Source organism: Hypanus sabinus, chromosome 25, assembly GCF_030144855.1.
Source record: "Hypanus sabinus isolate sHypSab1 chromosome 25, sHypSab1.hap1, whole genome shotgun sequence".
Taxonomy (NCBI): domain Eukaryota; kingdom Metazoa; phylum Chordata; class Chondrichthyes; order Myliobatiformes; family Dasyatidae; genus Hypanus; species Hypanus sabinus.
In genome coordinates this window covers 46,148,760-46,168,720 of record NC_082730.1, presented here as the reverse complement: position 1 = coordinate 46,168,720, position 19,961 = coordinate 46,148,760, and the positions used below count along the sequence as shown (strand labels likewise).

The window sequence follows — 19,961 nt, the reverse complement described above, 5'->3', positions numbered from 1 at the left end:
TCCTCAGCCACTCATTCATCTGCATCTTCCTAACTCGTTGCACCAGGAGTAATCCGAAGATTACTACCTTGGAGGTCCTGCTCTTCAGCCTCCTTCCTAACTCCCTAAACTAAGAGCGCAGGAGCTCTACCCCTCTCCTTGCTATGTCATATGTACCACAAACTCCGGCTGCTCACCCTCCCCTTCAAGAATATTATCCAACCAATCAGAGACATCCTGGACCCCAGCACCCAGGAGGCAACACACTATTCTGGCATCTCTTTTTCTGCCGCAGAATCTCCTGTTGGTCTCCCTAACTTTTGAGTCCCTATGACTATTGCTCTGCCTGACCTCACCCTGCCCTTCAGAGCCTCTGAGCTGACCACAGTGCTTGTGGTCTGGCTGCAACTGCCTTGCCCAGATGGGTTATCTCCCTCAGCAGTGTCCAAAGGGGTATACCTGTTGCTGAGGGGAATAATCACAGGGGGACCCTGATCTGACTTTCTTCTCCCTTTACCTCTCTCTGTATTCACCTATCTACTCCCCAGATTCTGCACTCTGGGCTTAACCACCTGCTCCTTTGAAATCCATCAGTTGCTCTGCCTCCCAGATCTTTCAAGAATCACTAGATTCTGGAATTCTTCCAGAGGACAGGAAAACTGCAAACATCACTTCATCCTTTAAGAAGGGAGGGAGAGAGAAGAAAGGAAATTATAGATGTTAGCCTGACTTCCAGAGGTTGGGAAGACATTGAGTCCATTATGATGTTGGGTCTGTATGTTCTCCCCATGGATTGCATGGGTTTTCTCTGACTTCCTCATACAGTCCAAAGACATACTGGTTAATAAGTTAATTGCTCATTATAAATTGTCCCGTGGTTAGGCTAGGGTTAAAATGGAGTTGCTATACCGTGTGGCTCATGTGGCCAGAAAGGCTTATTCACGCTATATCTCAATAAATATATCAGCATGATTTCTTTAATCTGTTCAAGTTTGTTGAAGAAATAACAGGTAGGATAAACAAAGGAGAGTCAGTGGGTGTTGTTTACTTGGATTTTCAGAAGGACTATGACAAGGTGCCTCACAGAAGGTTGTTTAAGAAGATAACAGCCTATGATTTAATAGAAGGATATTTGCATGGGGGCTAAGAGTGGGAACAAAGTGCAGTTACAAAGAAACCGCAGCAGTGGCTCTAATTCCTTCAGAGTTTGCAAAGATTTGACATGACATCTAAAACTTTGACAAATGTCTGTAGATGTGTGGTGTAGAGTGTATTAACTGGCTGCATCAGAGCTTGGTGTGGAAACACCAATGCCCTTGAACAGAATATCCAACCAAATATAGTGCATCCGGCCTAGTCCTTCATAGGTAAAGGGCTCCCCACCACTGAGTACATCTACATGGAGTGTTGTCACAGGAAAGCAGCATCCATCATCAGGAGCCCTTACCACCCAGGTCATGCTCACTTCTGGCTACTGCCATCAGTAAGAAGGTACAGGAGCGGTAAGATCCACACCACCAGGTTCAGGAACAATCATTACCCTTCAAACATCAGGCTTTTGAACCAAAGGGGATAAATTCACTCGACTTAACTCGTCCACTACTGAAATGTTCCCACAACTTATGGATTTACTTTCAAGGACTCAATAATTATTGATTATTAATATTATTCCATTGTTCCTTGTGTATTTGCACACGATATTTGGAAAGCAAGTAATCTGCTGGACTTCATTGCCAACAGATTTGAAAGCAGGGACAAGGATATCTTGCTGAAGCTCTGCAGGGCTTTGTGGAGCCAGGCCTCCAATCCTGCATTCAGTTTTTGGTTCCTTAACCAAAGAAGAATGTTCTTGCAATAGTGGGAGGTCAGTATAGACTGCTAGACTGATTCCTGTGATGAAGACACAAGAGAATGTTACTCCTGATTCCTCAGATGGCAGGACTGATGTATAAGGAGAGATCAAATTCATTAGACTGATACTTGAGGATACAAGAAGAGATTTTGTAGAAACCTATAAATACTAACAGGACTAGACTAACCAGATTTTCCAAATTGGTGGAGGGTCCAGAATAGGGGTTGCAGTCTCGGTAAGGGGCTATTTACAATATAAATCCAGAGAAATCTCTTCAACCAGTGGAACTCTCTACCACAGATGACACTAAATAGCAAAGACATTAAATGTTCATGAGACAGGCTTGGTTTATTAATGTTGAAAAGAATAAAATGATATGAAAAAGGGCAGAAGCTGAAGTGAATGTCCAGCCATTGGTGTGTTGAATATTGGAGATGGCCCAAGGGTCCCAGAGCCTACTACTGTCCCTATTTTCTAGTTCTTATGTTTATCTGCTACCAGATAAATGGTTTGATATTAAAAAGCAAAATGTCTTTTTGAAATTTCTTCCAGAGATGGAAATTGCAGAACGTGATATGGGTAAAAATCCATTATATATATTTGTGTTATTTTGATTCATTTACAAATATTGGGTAGAAAATCGTTGCACCCTAAGGCAAAAGTGAGGCTGCTGCAATTGCATCTTGGTGAAGTCAGTGAATGTGGGTTGAAAGCCAATGCAATTCTGGGGCATTGTGATCAGAGCAAACCCTTTGACTAATTGGCCAGCAATGTATGATTACTGTGTGTAATTAATGAAATCCAACATCTCATAATTTGTCTTATGCTATGTTTATTTCCAATGAGAATTTCACCACCAGGTTAAAATTAAGCCACTTTCCTCCATGGATCAATTTAAAAATAAATTTCCATTAAAAAGAAACAATTCAAGATGAGAATAACACTTAGAAAATGCTGGAGGAACTCAGCAGATCAGGCAGCATCTATGGAGAGGAATAAACAGTTGATGAGACCCTTCATCAAGACTGGGTCAAGACTAGAATTCTCTGTTTAGATGATCTGTGTGTCAGAACCAGAAAAAGACTATGACATCAACCTCAGCTTCAGATATTTCCTCAAGCATGTTCCTCCTATATCTAAAATGGTCTTTGTTGAATAAAATACAGGACATCCATGTATCTATTCCAACTATGGATACACACTCAGTGTCCAGTTAGTGAGGTACGGAAGGTACCTAACAAAGTGGCTATTGAGTGTATTATATATAGTTGTAGAAAGGATGTGAAAGCTTTGGAGAGAGTTCAGAGAGTTTTACCGGGATGCTGCCTGGATTAGAGAGTATTTCTTATGAGTGAACTAAAACTTCGCTCTCTGGGGGAAAAGAGGATGACAGGGGACTTGACTGAGGTGCACAAGACGAAAAGATACATAAATCAAATGTACAGCCAGAGTCTTTTATGCAGGATATAAATGGCTAATTTGAGAGGCATAAAGTTAAAGTAATTAGAGGAAAATATGGGGGGTAATATCAGAGGTATGTTTTTCGCACAGAGAGTAGCGATGTGTGCAACCCACTGCCAGAAATGGTGGTAGGAGCAGAATTTGGCCCAACGAGTCTGTACCACAATTTCATCATGGGTGATGCTTTTTTCCTCTCAATTGCCGATCTCCTGATCATAATATGATAGAATACACCTTGCAATTTGAAAGGGAGAAGCTAAAGTCAGTATTACAGTGGAGTAAAGGGAATTACAGAGGCATGACAGGGTAGCTGACCAAAACTGAAAGACCATAAGACATAAGATATAGGAAAAGAATTAGGCCATTTGGCCCACTGAGTCTGCTCCACCATTTCATCATGGTTGATCCAAATTTCCTCTCAGCCCCAATCTCCAGTCTTCTCCGTATCCATTCATTCCCGGACCAATGAAGAATCTATCAACCTCTGCCTTAATTATACATAAAGACTTGGCCTCCGCAGATGCCTGTAGCAAAGAATTTCACAGATTCACCACTCTTGCTAAAGAAATTCCTCTTCATCTCCATCCTAAAAGGGCATCCCTCCATTCTGAGTCTGTCTCCTCTGGTCTTAGATTCTCCCACCATAGGAAACATCCTCTCCACATCCACTCTGTCAAGGCCTTTCATGACATATTAGAGATACTTAAGGGATGTTTGGATAGGCACGTGAATGATAGAAACATTGAGGCATACTGTTAGGAAAGGGATTGATTGATCTCAGAGTAGATTAAAAGGTCTGCACAACATCTTGTGCTGAAAGGCCTGTCCTGACCTGTCCCGTTCCATGTTTATGTTCTATACTCTTCAAATCTGGCCATGTCTTGCTCTGAATAAAATTGTATTTGTTTGCCCTCTGCTTAAACCATGGCACTAATTTAGTTTTATTCCTTAAGTTATACACGTTAAACTGTAAATACCATAGTCTCAAAAATGCTGTGGACTACAAGGTGGATTTGGGGTGAAGTCAGGTTTGGGAAGTTCAGAAGTTGATGAATTGTAGTTGCTAGATGTCTTATTCCAATTTCTTTTATCCAGAGTTGTCAAGAATATGCCAATTGCATAATAAAAATTGATAATCAATGCACAATCTCAAAGACTTGCAGTTGAGTGAAACAAGTTTGGTTTAAGGAGATCTTTTTGGCTTCCAGAGGTCGAGAGACTGAGGAAAACTCAAAAAAGTGCAGGTGAGACAATTATGGGAATAAATAAGATGTGAAGAAATAAATTATTTACTGAAGTCTTCATGTGTTGAATCAACGCTTTTGATGTCATAGCCATGAGTATTGGTGCCCCCTCAGCCAGGCTGCTGATGGGGGTCAGCAACCACACTCCTGAGTATGCCAGTTTCAGTCATTTAACATTTCATTGCAGTTGTATTTAAACCCCTTCCTCTCATTTCAATCTTATTGGATCTTGAACCTAAAACACAGTAATGTCATTGCTTGTTGCTACCTTTCTCCTTGTTATGGGAAAGAAGACTACTGTTTAGGTTGACATTGTAAAGAAGCAATATTTATTTACTATTAAGTTACTGCATCTGAACCACGGTGCCAGTGTTGGCTTTCAATTGTAAAGTTTTAGTCAACAACTCTGTTTGCCTAGCTTTTATTGTTTTTCCCTTAACTCTGCGCAGTTCTTATTAAAAGTCAGTGAACTGTTCATCCACTTCACTGTCTCGCTTTCTACACTTGAGCCGTGATCGCATACTTCTGTCATATGATGTTATTTTATTTGTTTGTTCATTTGCTGATGTTGGATGTTGTTGATAAAGCCAGTATTTTCAGCTATTCTTAATTCCTCTGGAATTGTGGATAAATTTAATGCTCAGAGTAGCGTGTCTGGAACTAAATATCATCCAGGATGGAAAAGGGTGGGGGAGCTTAGTCATTAGAGTTTGGAGTTAAATTCCAGCAACCCCTGTAGGAAGTTTGTACGTCTTTCCTGTTAGCACATGGGTTTCCTCCAGATGCTTTCGCTTGCTCCCAAAATTAACACTTAGTAGGTTAATTGGTCATTGTAAATTGCCCTGTGATCAGGCAAGGGCTAAATAGTGCTGCATGGGTGGTAAATAGGAGCTGAATGGTGGGATAAATGGGGTTACATGGGTGGGATAAATCAATAGACAATAGGTGCAGAAGTACACCATTCGGCTCTTCAAGCCTGCACTGCCATTTTGAGATCATGGCTGATCAACTACTATCAATACCCGGTTCTTGCCTTGTCCCTATATCCCTTGATTCCCCTATCCATAAGATACCTATCTAGCTCCTTCTTGAAAGCATCCAGAGAATTTGCCTCCACTACCTTCCGAGGCAGTGCATTCCAGACCCCCACAACTCTCTGGGAGAAAAAGTTTTTCCTTAACTCTGTCCTAAATGACCTACCCCTTATTCTCAAACCATGCCCTCTGGTACTGGACTCTCCCAGCATCTGGAACATGTTTCCTGACTCTATCTTGTCCAATACCTTAATAATCTTATATGTTTCAATCAGATCCCCTCTCAATCTCCTTAATTCCAACATGTACAAGCCCAGTCTCTCTAACCTCTCTGTGTAAGACAGTCCAGACATCCCAGGAATTAACCTCGTGAATCTACGCTGCACTTCCTCTACAGCCAGGATGTCCTTCCTTAACCCTAGAGACCAAAACTCCAGGTGTGGTCTCACCAGGGCTCTGTACAAATGCAAGAGGATTTCCTTGCTCTTGTACTCAATTCCCTTTGTAATAAAGGCCAACATTCCATTAGCCTTCTTCACTGCCTGCTGCACTTGCTCATTCACCTTCAGTGACTGATGAACAAGGACTCCTAGATCTCTTTGTATTTCTCCCTTTCCTAACTCTACACCATTCAGATAATAATCTGCCTTCCTGTTCTTACTCCCAAAGTGGATAACCTCACACTTATTCACATTAAACGTCATCTGCCAAGTATCTGCCCACTCACCCAGCCTATCCAAGTCACCCTGAATTCTCCTAACATACTCATCACATGTCACACTGCCACCCAGCTTAGTATCATCAGCAAATTTGCTGATGTTATTTTCAATGCCTTCATCCAAATCGTTTATGTAAATTGTAAACAGCTGTGGTCCCAATACCGAGCCCTGTGGCACCCCACCTGCCATTCCGAGAAACACCCATTCACCGCTACCCTTTGCTTTCTATCTGCCAACCAGTTTTCTATCCATGTCAATGTCTCCCCCCCCCCCCCCCCCCGAAGCCCTGAGCTTTGATTTTACCCACCAATCTCCTATGTGGGACCTTATCAAATACCTTCTGAAAATCGAGGTACATTACATCCACTGGATCTCCCCTGTCTAACTTCCTGGTTACATCCTTGAAAAACTCCAACAGATTAGTCAAGCATGATTTACCCTTGGTAAATCCATGCTGGCTCGGCCCGATCCTATCACTGCTATCTAGATATGCCGCTATTTCATCCTTAATAATGGACTCTAGCATCTTCCCCACCACCGATGTCAGGCTGACAGGTCGATAGTTCTCTGTTTTCTCCCTTCCTCCTTTCTTAAAAAGTGGGATAACATTAGCCATTCTCCAATCCTCAGGAACTGATCCGGAATCTAAGGAACATTGGAAAATGATTACCAATGCATCTGCAATTTCCAGGGCCACCTCCTTTAGTACCCTAGGATGCAGACCATTTGGACATGGGGATTTGTCAGCCTTCAGTCCCGTCACTCTTCTCATCACCGTTTCCTTCCTAATGTCAATCTGTTTCATTTCCTCTGTCACCCTATGTCCTTGGCCCATCCATACTTCTGGGAGATTGCTTGTGTCTTCCTTAGTGAAAACAGATCTAAAGTATTTGCTTTTTCTGCTATTTCTCTGTTTCCCATAACAATTTCAACCAATTCATTCTTCAAGGGCCCAACATTGTTCTTTCTTTTCTTTTCTTTCTAAATCTTTTTATTAATATTAATAATATGGACAGAATACAGATGATATATTGATAAAGAAATTACCAACATACACATTCCATTACATATGAAAAAAAAACATACATAATAGTTACAATATAAATGAGTTTACCAAGACATAAGCCATAAGATATATGTATGGACATAGTAAATCTAAATATTTCATAATGTATAATATAAAAAAAACAGAAAAAAGAAAGAAAAAAAAACAAAAAAAAAATTATATAATGCAGAACTAACTAATCTAATCTAATAACTATAGCTAATAAGTAATATAAAAGAAAAAAAACAAACAAAAGAGAAAGAAAAAAAAAGTGGGCTGTTTATAATATCTCACAAAAATAAGTATTCATCAATGCCGTCACTTCCGGTCCTCTCAAAATACATAAGCTAAAAGCTGGGAAATCAAATGTACTTGGCAAAGGGTCATATTACATCATATGAAAATGTTGAATAAATGGTCTCCATAACTTTTCAAATTTAATAGAAGTCTCAAAAGTACCACTTCTAATTTTTTCTAAATTTAAACATAACATAGTTTGAGAGAACCAATTAAATACAGTGGGAGGATCAATTTCTTTCCAATTCAACAATATAGATCTTCTAGCCATCAGAGTTAGAAATGCAATCATTCGACGGGCTGAAGAAGATAAATGCTGTGAATCTAACATTGGTAAACCAAAAATTGCGGTAATAGGATGAGGTTGTAAATCAATATTCAAAACCGCAGATATAATATCAAAAATATCTTTCCAATATTTCTCCAAAAATGAACACGACCAAAACATGTGAGTTAAAGACGCAATTTCAGAATGACATCTATCACAAATAGGACTTATATGAGAGTAAAAATGAGCTAATTTATCCTTGGACATATGGGCCCTATGTACAACCTTAAATTGTATTAGTGAATGTTTGGCACATAACGATGATGTATTAACTAATTGAAGAATTCTATCCCAATTCTCACTAGAAATACTAAAACTAAGCTCTCTTTCCCAATCCTGTTTAGTCTTATAAAGGGGCTCTGAACGTATCTTCATAATTATATTATAAAGTTTTGAAATAAGCCCTTTTTGAAAAGGGTCTAATTCAAATAAACTCTCCAAAGTATCTGAAGGCACAAAATTTGGAAACGTAGAGAGTACAGAACTTAAAAAATGTCTAATCTGTAAATATCTAAAAAAATGAAATCTCGGCAAGTTATATCTGTTGGATAATTGTTCAAAAGACATGAAACAATTATCTAAAAATAAATCAGAAAATCTTAGTAATCCCTTAGTTTTCCAAGCTGAATAAGCTTGATCTATAATGGAAGGGTGAAAAAAACAATTAGATACAATAGGACTATTTAAAACGAATTAAGTCAACCCAAAAAATCTCCGAAATTGAAACCATATACGCAATGTATGTTTAACTATCGGGTTGTCAATTCGTTTCGGCAATTTAGAAAGAGCAAAAGGGAGAGACGTCCCTAAAATAGAACCCAAAGCATAAGCTGATACCGATTTAGTTTCTAAACTCACCCAACAAGGGCCAAAAGATCCACCCCCATCTTTCAACCAGCATAACAAATATCTAATATTAGCTGCCCAATAGTAAAATCTGAAATTAGGTAATGCTAACCCGCCTTCCTTTTTTGTCTTCTGTAAATATGTTTTACCTAACCTGGGATTTTTATACTGCCATATATATGAAGAAATTTTAGAGTCAACATTAGTAAAAAAAGATTTCGGGATAAAAATTGGTATCGCTTGAAAAATATATAAAAACTTAGGTAAAATAACCATCTTAATAGCATTAATCCTGCCTATTAGAGATAGAGACAAAGGTGACCACCTAGTAAACAAACCTTTAATCTGATCAATTAAGGGTAAAAAATTAAATCCAAACAAATCTTTATGGTTCTTTGTGATTTTGATCCCTAAATAAGTAAAAGAGTCATTAACTAATTTAAAGGGTAAATTTCCATAAATTGGGACCCGTTTATTTAATAGAAACAATTCACTTTTATTAAGATTTAACTTATACCCAGAAAACTCACTAAATTGAGCCAATAATGATAAAACTGCTGGAATGGATTTCTCCGGGTTAGAAATGAATAGTAATAAATCATCTGCATACAAAGATAACTTATGAATATCTGTCCCACGATTAATACCCAAAATATCCTGTGATTGTCTGATGGCAATTGCCAAAGGTTCTAAGGCAATGTTAAATAGTAATGGACTAAGAGGACATCCCTGTCTAGTGCCCCGAAATAGGCGAAAAAAGGGAGATCTTTGATTATTGGTAACCACTGAGGCTACTGGAGTATGATAAATCAATTTAATCCATGATATAAATATCGGACTAAAATTAAACTTCTCCAACACATTAAATAAGTAAGGCCATTCAACTCTGTCAAATGCTTTCTCCGCATCTAATGAAATCACGCATTCTGAAGTATCATGTGAGGGAGTTTAAACAATATTCAACAATCTCCTAATGTTAAAAAAAGAATAACGATTTTTAATAAAGCCAGTTTGATCATCTGAAATAATGTTGGGTAATACCTTCTCCAATCTAGATGCCAGTAACTTAGAAAAAATCTTGGAGTCTACATTCAATAAAGATATAGGTCTATAAGAAGCACAATTAGTAGGGTCTTTATCTTTCTTCAATATTAGAGAAATGGAAGCTCTATAAAAAGATAGTGGCAAATTCCCTAATCTAATGGCCTCCTCAAAAACCTTACCTAACCAAGGGGAAAGAGTAGCAGAAAAAAATTTAAAAAATTCAACTGTATAACCATCTGGACCCGGTGCTTTCCCAGAATTCATTGAGGAAATAGCCCCTTTAATTTCTACATCCGTAATAGGAGTATCCAATATCAAAAGATCATCAGATGATAACCTTGGAAAATTTAATTTCCCCAGAAAATCAGACATGGTATTATAATCTTGAGGAAATTCAGATTGATACAGGGAGGTATAGAAATCTTGAAATGCCTTATTTATCTCATCATGATTAACTGTCAGATTCCCATTCTGCTGACCAATCTTAGTGATTTGACGTTTAACCAGAGCATTCTTCAATTGACTAGCTAACAGTTTACCAGATTTATCACTATGTATATAAAAATCAGATTTAGTTTTCATTAATTGATTTTCAATCGAGGATGTAAGTAATAAACTATGTTCCATTTGAAGTTCAACCCTTTGTTTGTAAAGCTCCTTACTAGGAGCAATCGAATATTTCTTATCAATCTCTTTAATTTTATCAACCAATAAAAGAGTTTCCATCTTGATACGTTTCCTCAAACCAACAGAATAAGAAATAATCTGTCCACGTATATAAGCTTTAAAAGTGTCCCAAAGTGTTCCGTAGGAAATATCATCCGTAGAATTAGTTGAGAAGAAGAAGCCGATCTGCTCCTCCATAAATTTAATAAAGTCAGAGTCTTGCAACAAGGTAGAGTCAAATCGCCATTGTCTAGCATTAAAAGCTGTATCCGTAAATTTCATAGAAAGTAATAACGGAGCGTGATCAGAGATAGCTATAATATCATAGTTACAACCGATTACCAATGGAATAAAACAAGAGTCTACAAAAAAATAATCAATTCTTGAATAAGAGTGATGAACATGTGAGAAAAAAGAAAACTCTTTGTCATTAGAATGCCGAAATCTCCAAACATCAAAAACTCCATTGTCAGTCAAAAAGGAGTTAATACAAGTGGCCGACTTATTAGGTAAAGTCTGAATAGATAAAGATTTATCCATCAGAGGATTTAAACAACAATTAAAGTCACCACCCATTATTAACTTATTTTCGTTTAGATTGGGTAAAGAAGTAAATAAAGACTTAAAAAAGTCAGGACAATCCACATTTGGAGCATAAACATTAACCAAAGCAACCTTTTTATTACAAAGTAAACCCGTAATTAACAAAAATCTGCCATTTGGATCCGAAAAAATATCATGTTGAACAAATGAAATAGAGGAGTCAATAAAAATTGAAACTCCTTTTACTTTAGCATTCGAATTTGCATGATACTGTTGACCCCGCCAAAATCTAAAAAAACGAAATTTGTCCTCCCTCCTCACATGAGTTTCTTGTACAAAAATGATATGAGCATTAAGTCTTTGGAATACTTTGAAAATCTTCTTTCGTTTAATTGGATGATTTAAACCATTAGTATTCCAAGACACAAAATTAATGGTCTGAGCCATAATTCTATAATCAACCCTTTGGTATAGAAAGGGTTAACCAACTTATAAACTCATGCACCCGGAAGAGGAACAAAAGTAGTGAGAAGACCCGGAAGTGACGACAACACAGACATATTTGAAGTTCAAAAACAGCCCGAATAAAAAAACTAACACAAACTGGTACAAAAAAAATAGAATTGGAAAACAGACCATCCCCCCACCCCCCGAGAAAAAGAGAAAAAGCCAAAATATGACTTAAAAAGAGAAAAAGTAAGACTAATCCTACCCCCATGTCAGCTGAAGAACACTCCATATAAAAAGGATATATATAAAAGAATCACCCCAACTTTAAAAATAAAATCGCTATAATAAAAACCATATTTCTAAGTATAGTTAGTTGTAAAAAGAATAAAAATATAATCACTAAAAACAATTATAACTCGGGCTCTGGCCCAGACAAAACAAAAAATATTTAAGCTAAGATAAGCGATGCCTTGTCTAGAAGAAACACGAAAAATATAAACATAATGCCATCTTAAGCAAAACCAAAAATCTTTTCCAAAAAACCACCATCTTAATCAAGGAAAAATTTACCTTCAAAGAATTAAAAATATACCTTCGAAGGAACAAAGTTAATAGACAAATATGTAGTTAAATGATTAAAGTGTATAAGGCAAAAACAATTAACATGACGCAAACACACTTTAACTTGAGTATAAAGTGTAGGATGAACCTACACCAATAACCAGATTATAATTCTGGTTTAAGAGATCGAGAACCATCTTATACGATCAGAATCATTCATTTATTAAAGACTGGTGTCTGTAGCAGTAGGGAAGTTCTCCTCCAGATATTTTCTCACTTCTGAAGTTGAAAGGAAAATTTGTCGTGGAGCATTCGACGGAGAAATTCGAAGCTTCGCAGGGTATAGAAGCGCAGGTTTCAGATTTTTCTCATAACATTCAGCCATCAACGGTTTAAAAAGAAGCCTTCTTTTTAAAAGATCTGAACTAAAATCTTCGATCAGACGGAAGGAAAAATCTTTGATTTTAATCATTCCTAGTCGACGAGCTGCTCTTATAACTTGTTCTTTGTCATGTACATAATGGAACCGGACAATTATCACCGAAGGTTTGTCTGTAACACTCGGTGATCGACGCCGAATTCTATGTGCCCGATCCAATAAAGGAGGGTTATTCGGGAAAATTGTCGGAAACGCTTCTTTTAAAAGTTGAGCAAAATATTTCGAAGGGTCATCTTTTTCTATGCCGTCTGGAAGACCAAATATACGTACGTTCTGTCTTCTGGAGCGATTCTCAAAATCGTCACTCTTGGCTTTAAGGGCTTCCATCAGCTTAATGGTCGAAATTAAATCCTGTTGCAGTTTTCCAATAGTCAAATCTCGCTTCCGAGCTTCTTCTTGCAGAGACGCAATAAGAGTTTGTTGCTGTTTAATTACTAAATCCGTCTTAACCATGTACTCTTGAAAAGCCTTTATATCTTCTTTAAAAAATTGTTCTAGTTCAGCAAATTTTTGATTCAAAACCTCCATAAACAATTCAAAAGTTAATGGTGTTTGTTGAGTCGGAGCCTGCTTTTTTCCGTTACCGTTCGGATTACGTCCGGGATCCCGTCCCTTAGACCTGAGAGACATTTCTGTTTGCATTTCATCAAAAGTTCACAACAAACGCTTAGCAGTAAATCCAAAAAAAAAGAATAAAGAAACTTTCGGTATAGGTAAAAATACGCTGAATAAGGGTGATCAAAGGTTAAAAAAAGTAAAAGTTATGGAGCGAATCCAAAACGGTACTCACTCCATGAGCGTCTCCAGCTGACTCCAACATTGTTCTTAACTATCTTCCTTCTCTTCACATACCTAAAAAAGCTTTTGCTATCTTCCTTTATATTCCTGGCTAGCTTGCGTTCATACCTCATTGTTTCTCCCCGTATTGTCTTATTAGTTAAGTTCTGTTGTTCCTTAAAAACTTCCAATCATCTGTCCTCTCATTCACCTTAGCTCTGTCATACTTCCTTTTTTTTAATGCTATGTAATCTCTGACTTTGTTAATGACTGTGGCCCCTTTCCCCCCCTTTGAATCCTTCCTTCTCTGGGGGATGAACTGATATTGCACCTTGTGCAGTATTCCCAAGAATACCTGCCATTGCTGTTCCACTGTCTTTTCTGCTAGGCTATCCGTCCAGTCAACTTTGGCCAGCTCCTCCCTCATGGCTACATAGTTTCCCCTGTTCAACTGCAACACTGACACCTCTGAGCTGCCCTTATCCTTCTCAAATTGCAGGTAAAAATCGGGCTGAATGTATGGTAAATAGCTGAATGGTGGGATAAATGGGGCTGAATGGGTGGTAGATAGGAGCTGAATGGGATAAATTGGGCTGCATGGGTGGTAAATAGGAGCTGAATGGTGGGATAAATTGGGCTGAATGGGTGGGATAAATGGGGACTGAATGGGTCGGAGAAATGGGGTTGAATGGGTGGGATAAATCGGGCTGAATGGGTGGGATAAATGGGGACTGAATGGGTGGGAGAATGGGGTTGTATGGGTGGGATAAATGGGGACTGAATGGGTGGGAGAAATGGGGTTGAATGGTGGGATAAATCGGGCTGAATGGGTGGGAGAAATGGGGTTGAATGGTGGGATAAATCGGGCTGAATGGGTGGGAGAAATGGGGCTGAATAGGTGGGATAAATCGGGCTGAATGGGTGGGAGAAATGGGGTTGAATGGCTCAAAGGGTCAGAAGGGCTGTTCCACGCTACATCTCTAAAGAAATAAATTTCACTCCCTGAACCAGATCAGCATTTTAACTAAGGAAATCATCCTTGCTTTTTTTGTTGTTGCCTGGTAACAATTTGTGTTGAGTAGAAAATTCTGAATCTACTTCATCCTGAGAACCAAAAATATCAGCCATTATGCAGGAAAAATAACGTTTCACAATGATGGTCCTTAGAAATTGAGAATCTCAGCTGTGAGCAGCCTCAAATCTTCCAAATGGAAAGTTCCATGTAGTGAAAGTTTTTTATATTCTTTTGTATCTCATAAGTGTATTCAAATGCACCTAAATAAGAAAAAAGCATAACAATTAAACATAACAACAGTAACGCACACAAAATGCTGGAGGAGCTCAGCTGGTCAGGCAGCATCCGTGTAGAGATGCTTCATCAGGACCGGAAAGGCGTTGAGAAGAAGCCAGAATGAAAAGGTGGGAGGAGTGGAAAGAGTTCAGGCTGGCAGGTGATAGGTGAAGCCGCAGGAGAAGGTACTGTAGGTAGGTGTAGGAGGGGTTATGAAATGAAAAACTGCTAAGTGATAGATATAGAAAGTAAAGGGCTAAAGGGAGAGGAGAGTGGACCATAGAAGCAAGGAAAAGAAGAGGAGGACCAGAGGGTGGTGATAGGTGAGGAGAAGAAAAGGGGTAAGAAGGGAGCCGGAATGGAAAAACAAGGGACAGAGTCAAGAAATTCTGGAAGTTAAAGAAGTCACTTTTCATGCAGACAGGTTGGGTGCTGCCCAAACAGCTACCAAATATCTGGCATTGTTATTGTTCCAGGTCCATGATCTTAGTTCAGCAGCATGTCGAGCAGCGGAATTACTTGAACAAATTATCACTATACGGGTTGTTTGATTAATTCCGCTTGCTTTTCCTTCTTAGCCGAAGAGGCAGAAGAGAATGCAGGTATCCCTTCTGTATATCCGCCCCACCTTGTCCCACTTGTGCACAGTATTTTCATTAGTGACCCGGATATAAATGTGCAAGGAATCCTACTATGAATCCCAGCCTGTAGGACGTGAACACCTTTGAGAACAAACTTTCTACCTTTACTCTACTGCATGTATGGACTCAGTGGCCACTTTATAAGGTACCTCCTGTACCTAATACACTCACCATTGAGTGTAAGTTCATGTTTTTCTCCTGTTGTAGTCCAGCCTCTTCAAGGTTCCACGTGTGTGTTTAGAAATGTTTTTTGCACACCACTGTTCTAACATGTTCTTTGAGTTACTGTCGCCTTCCTGTCAGCTTGAACCAGTGTGGCCATTCTCCTTTGATCTCTCTCATTAACAAGGTGTTTTCACTCATTGGATGTTTTTTTTTTGCACCATTCTCTGTGACCCCACACACTGTTGTTTGTGAACATTCCAGGAGATCAGCAGTTTCTGAGATACTCAAACCAACCCATCTGGCACCAGCCATCATTCCACAGTCAAAGTCACTTTGATTACATTCCTTCCCCATTGTGATGTATGGTCCGAAAACAACCGAACCTATTTTCCATGTCTGCATACGTTTATGCTTTGAGTTCTGCATGTGATTCACTGATTAGGTATTTGCATTAACAAGCAGGTGTTCAGGTGTTCCTCGTGAAGTGGTCACTAAGTGTGTATGTTACAGTTGTTACGTATGTACTATGATAGCAGTCATTCCAGTGTCAACCCTGGACTTCATCTTCTGACATCATTACCTTGTCGTTGAAATTGTTTGCAGTTTTGTCCACTCGTTTAACTGAGGAGGTATAAACATTGACTAATTTCTCAGAAGAATAGATTGTCCAATAATGAACCAAAAAATGTGAACCCTGTATTCTTTGGAGTTTAGAAAACTGAAAGATGTTCTCATTGAAGCATAATATTACAAGGGTGAACAATGAAAGTTCAAAGTAAAATGTATCATCAGTTTATATACACGTCACTACATATGACCCTGAGATTCTTTTTCAGCAGATGTACTTAGCAAATCTATAGAACAATAATTGTAAGCAGGATCAATGGACAACAAACTCAGCAAATGCAGATATAAATAATTATCAATAAATAATAAGCATGGAATAAGCAAGATAAGAGTCCTTAAGTGAGTGTAGAATATGAACACAATGCTGGAAGAACTCAGCAGGTCAGGCAGCATCCGTGAGAAAAGAGTAGCCAACATTTTGAGCCGAGACCCTTCATCAGGAATGGGGGGGGGGGAAGAGAGAGCCAAAGCCCAGTAATAGAGATAGGGGAGGGGGTAGGGCCTAGAGGCATTCCCATCTCAATATGTCCGTACATGGCCTCCTCTACTGCCATGATGAGGCCAAACTCAAGTTGGAGGAGCAACACCTCATCTACCGTCTGGGTAGCCTCCAGCCTAGCGGTATGAACGTTGAATTCTCTAATTTCCGGTCATTCCCAGCCCCTCCCCTTTCCCTTATCCCAGGTCCCTCTCTGCCTCTCTCCCCTTTCAACTTTCTGCTTCTTTATCTCTACAGTTCTTTCATGCTTACCCCCTCACCCTCCCCTATCTCTATTACTGTATTACTGGGCTTCGGCCCTCTCCCCCCCCCCCCCCATTCCTGATGAAGGGTATCGGCCTGAAATGTTGGCTACTCTTTTCTCACGGATGCTGCCTCACCTGCTGAGTTCTTCCAGCGTTGTGTTCGTATTCTTTGATCCACAGCATCTGCAGTTGTATTTTTGTGTCTTAAGTGAGTGTAGTTATCCCCATTTGTTCAAGAGTCTGATGGTTGAGGGGTAATAATTGTTCTTGAACCTGGTAGTGCAAGTCCTGAGGATCTTGTACTTTCTACCCAATGACAGCAGAAAGAGAAGAGCATAGTCTGGGTGGTGAAGATCTTTGAAGATGGATGTTGCTTTCCTATGACAATGTTTCATGTTGATGTATTCATTGATCAGGAGAGTTTTACCTGTGATGCTCTGGGCCGAATCTACTACCTTTTGTAGGATTTTGCGCTGAAAGGTATTGGTGTCCCCATACTAGGCATAATGCAGCCAGCCAGTTCACTTTACACCACACATCTATAGAAGTTTGTTTAGGTTTTTGAAGACATGCCGAATCTCTGCAGATGCCTGAGGAAGTAGAGGTGCTGTCATGTTTTTGTCACAATTATATTTATATGATGGGTCCAGGACAGGTCTTCTGAGATAGTGACAAAAGGAATGCAAACTTATTGAGCCTCTCCACCTCTGATCTTATAGTGATTACTGGCTCATGGACCTCTGGTTTCCCTCTCCTGAAGGCTACGATCAGTTCATTGGTCTTACTGACATTGAGTAGGAGGGTGTTGTTATGAAACCACTCAGCTAAATTTTCAGTGTTCTGCCTGTATGCTGATTCATCACCACCTTTCTTAATGCCCTCAACAGTGGCGTCATCAGAAAACTTGTATATGGTGTTGGAACTGTACTTAGCCACACAGTCATAGGTGTAAAGCGAATAGAGCGGGGATGAAGTACACATCGCTGCAATTAAAGACAATGGGATAATTGTTAATATATTCCCACCAGAGAGAGGGAATCTTCAACACGGAAATAGTTGCAAAGTGAGAGGGTGAACATTAATACCTGAGGGGTGTAGTGTTCCCCCTCCCACCCTCCCACAATCCCACCCCCTCAAGGGAGAACATTAAAATCTGAGGGGTGAAATATTATCCCTCCCACCCCCACAACCACACCCCTGCAAGGGAGAACATTAAAACCTGAGGGGTGTGGTATTACCCCTCCCACCCCACCCACAACCCCCTGCAAGGGAGAACATTAAAACCTGAGGCATGTAGTATTACCCCTCCTGCCCCACCCACAACCCCCGCAAGGGAGAACATTAAAACCTGAGAGGTGCAGTATTCCCCCCCCCGCAAAGGAGAACATTTAAACCTGAGGGGTGTAGTATTACCCCTCCCACCCCACCTACAACCCCCCACAAAGGAGAACATTAAAACCTGAGGGGTGTAGTATTACCCCTCCCACCCCACCTGCAATCCCCCCGCAAGGGAGAACATTAAAACCTGAGGCAAGTAGTATTACCCCTCCTGCCCCACCTGCAATCCCCCCCGCAAGGGAGAACATTAAAACCTGAGAGGTGCAGTATTCCCCCCCCCCGCAAGGGAGAACATTTAAACCTGAGGGGTGTAGTATTACCCCTCCCACCCCACCCACAACTCCCAACAAGGGAGAACATTAAAACCTGAGGGGTGTAGTATCCCCCCCCCACAAGGGAGAATATAAAAACCTGAGGTGTGTCATATTCCCCCCCCAACCCCCGCAAGGGATGGAAACTCTGTAATTCTCTGCTCCAGAGTGCTGTTAGAGCTGGATCTTTTGAGTATTAAAAAAAGAGATTTTATTGATGTTTGAAACATCCAGGAATTGAGGATTATATCAAACTTGAATTGAAAAGTTAGTAAATTGGATTAATATTGGCACTTGTACTGATGTACAGTGGAAAAACTTGTCTTACATATCATCCATTCATTGAGGTCTCATGAGGTAAAACTATAGCAGAGTATGAAATAAAGTGCTATTGTACTGACAAAGTGCATTTCAGAGTAAATTTATTATCAGAATATGTACACCATGTACAACCCTGAGATTCATCTTCTTGCAGACATCCACAGGAAAATACGATAAAATCACACATAGCAAAGACCAACAAATAACCAATGTGCAAAAGAGGACTAATTATGAAGATAATTAAAAGGTATACAAATCATAGCGAGGACATAAGCTGCAGAGACTCCAACAGTAAGGTCACAGGCTCTGGAGTCAGGTCAGAACTGAGATGAGTGAAGCCACCATACCATTCCAGGAGCATGGTGATGTACATTGGGAAGTTAAAAGTCCATCTTATTTGACAGAAACATTCATTGGGCTGATAGCAGGAGGAAAGTAGTTGTGTTTGAGCCTGGTGGCATGTGCTATTAGGCTGCTTCACGGTGATTTTGCACAGAAGGAGGTGTCACAGTGGCATAGTGATTAGTGTAACACTGTTCCAGCACCAACGACAGCGACCTGTGTTCAATTCTCACTGCTGTCTGTAAGGAGCTTGTACATTCTCTCGTGACCACGCGGGCTTCCTCACACAGTGCACAGATGTACGAGTCAGTATGTTAATGGGCATGGGGGGGGGGGGGGGTTACCATTCTGTATCTCCAAATAAAAAGTAAAGCAAAGTGAAGGTGAGACTTGGGGTTGGGTTGACCTCAATCATATTGAATAGTGGGGCTTGTATGTATTTTTTAAAATCTATTTTCCCACCATCAACATTCAAAAACTCCCTAGTAATTTCCTAGGTAAGGACATGTTCAGCACAGCATTGTGGGCCAAAGGGCCTGTATTGTGCTTTAGGTTTTCTAATTTTTCTATGTTTCTAAAACAAAACAAGGAAAATTCTTATGCTTAAATAATTTAAATTTGATGACCAACCTCAGTGATTTTATCACAATCACTTATTACTTTGTACTGTACTTGAAATTCAATATATTAATATTTTTTTCTTCTAGAACTCGTCCTTCTCCAACAGAAATATAGTATTTTTTTCTTTTCAGAGGGTTACTGTGTACTGTGTTCATATTTGTTCTTCCCTCTGTTATGTTACTTGTCTTGAGATATGGCAGTTTAAAGCGTTACAGTGTACAGTTTTGGGCCCCTTATCTGAGAAAGGATGTGCTGGAATTTGAGAGGGTCCAGAG

The 19,961-nt window shown here is 39.6% G+C and overlaps 1 protein-coding gene across 1 annotated transcript in view; it reads left to right on the top strand.

Annotated features, from left to right (window-relative positions):
* LOC132381213 (E3 ubiquitin-protein ligase TRIM69-like) overlaps positions 1–19,961 on the top strand; it is a 60,386-nt gene that overhangs the window by 1,328 nt on the left and 39,097 nt on the right. The window contains exon 2 of the mRNA XM_059950537.1: positions 19,773–19,799. Within this exon, the coding sequence (XP_059806520.1) occupies position 19,799 (1 nt within the window). The 5' untranslated portion in view covers positions 19,773–19,798. The remainder of the gene's footprint in view (positions 1–19,772; positions 19,800–19,961) is intronic.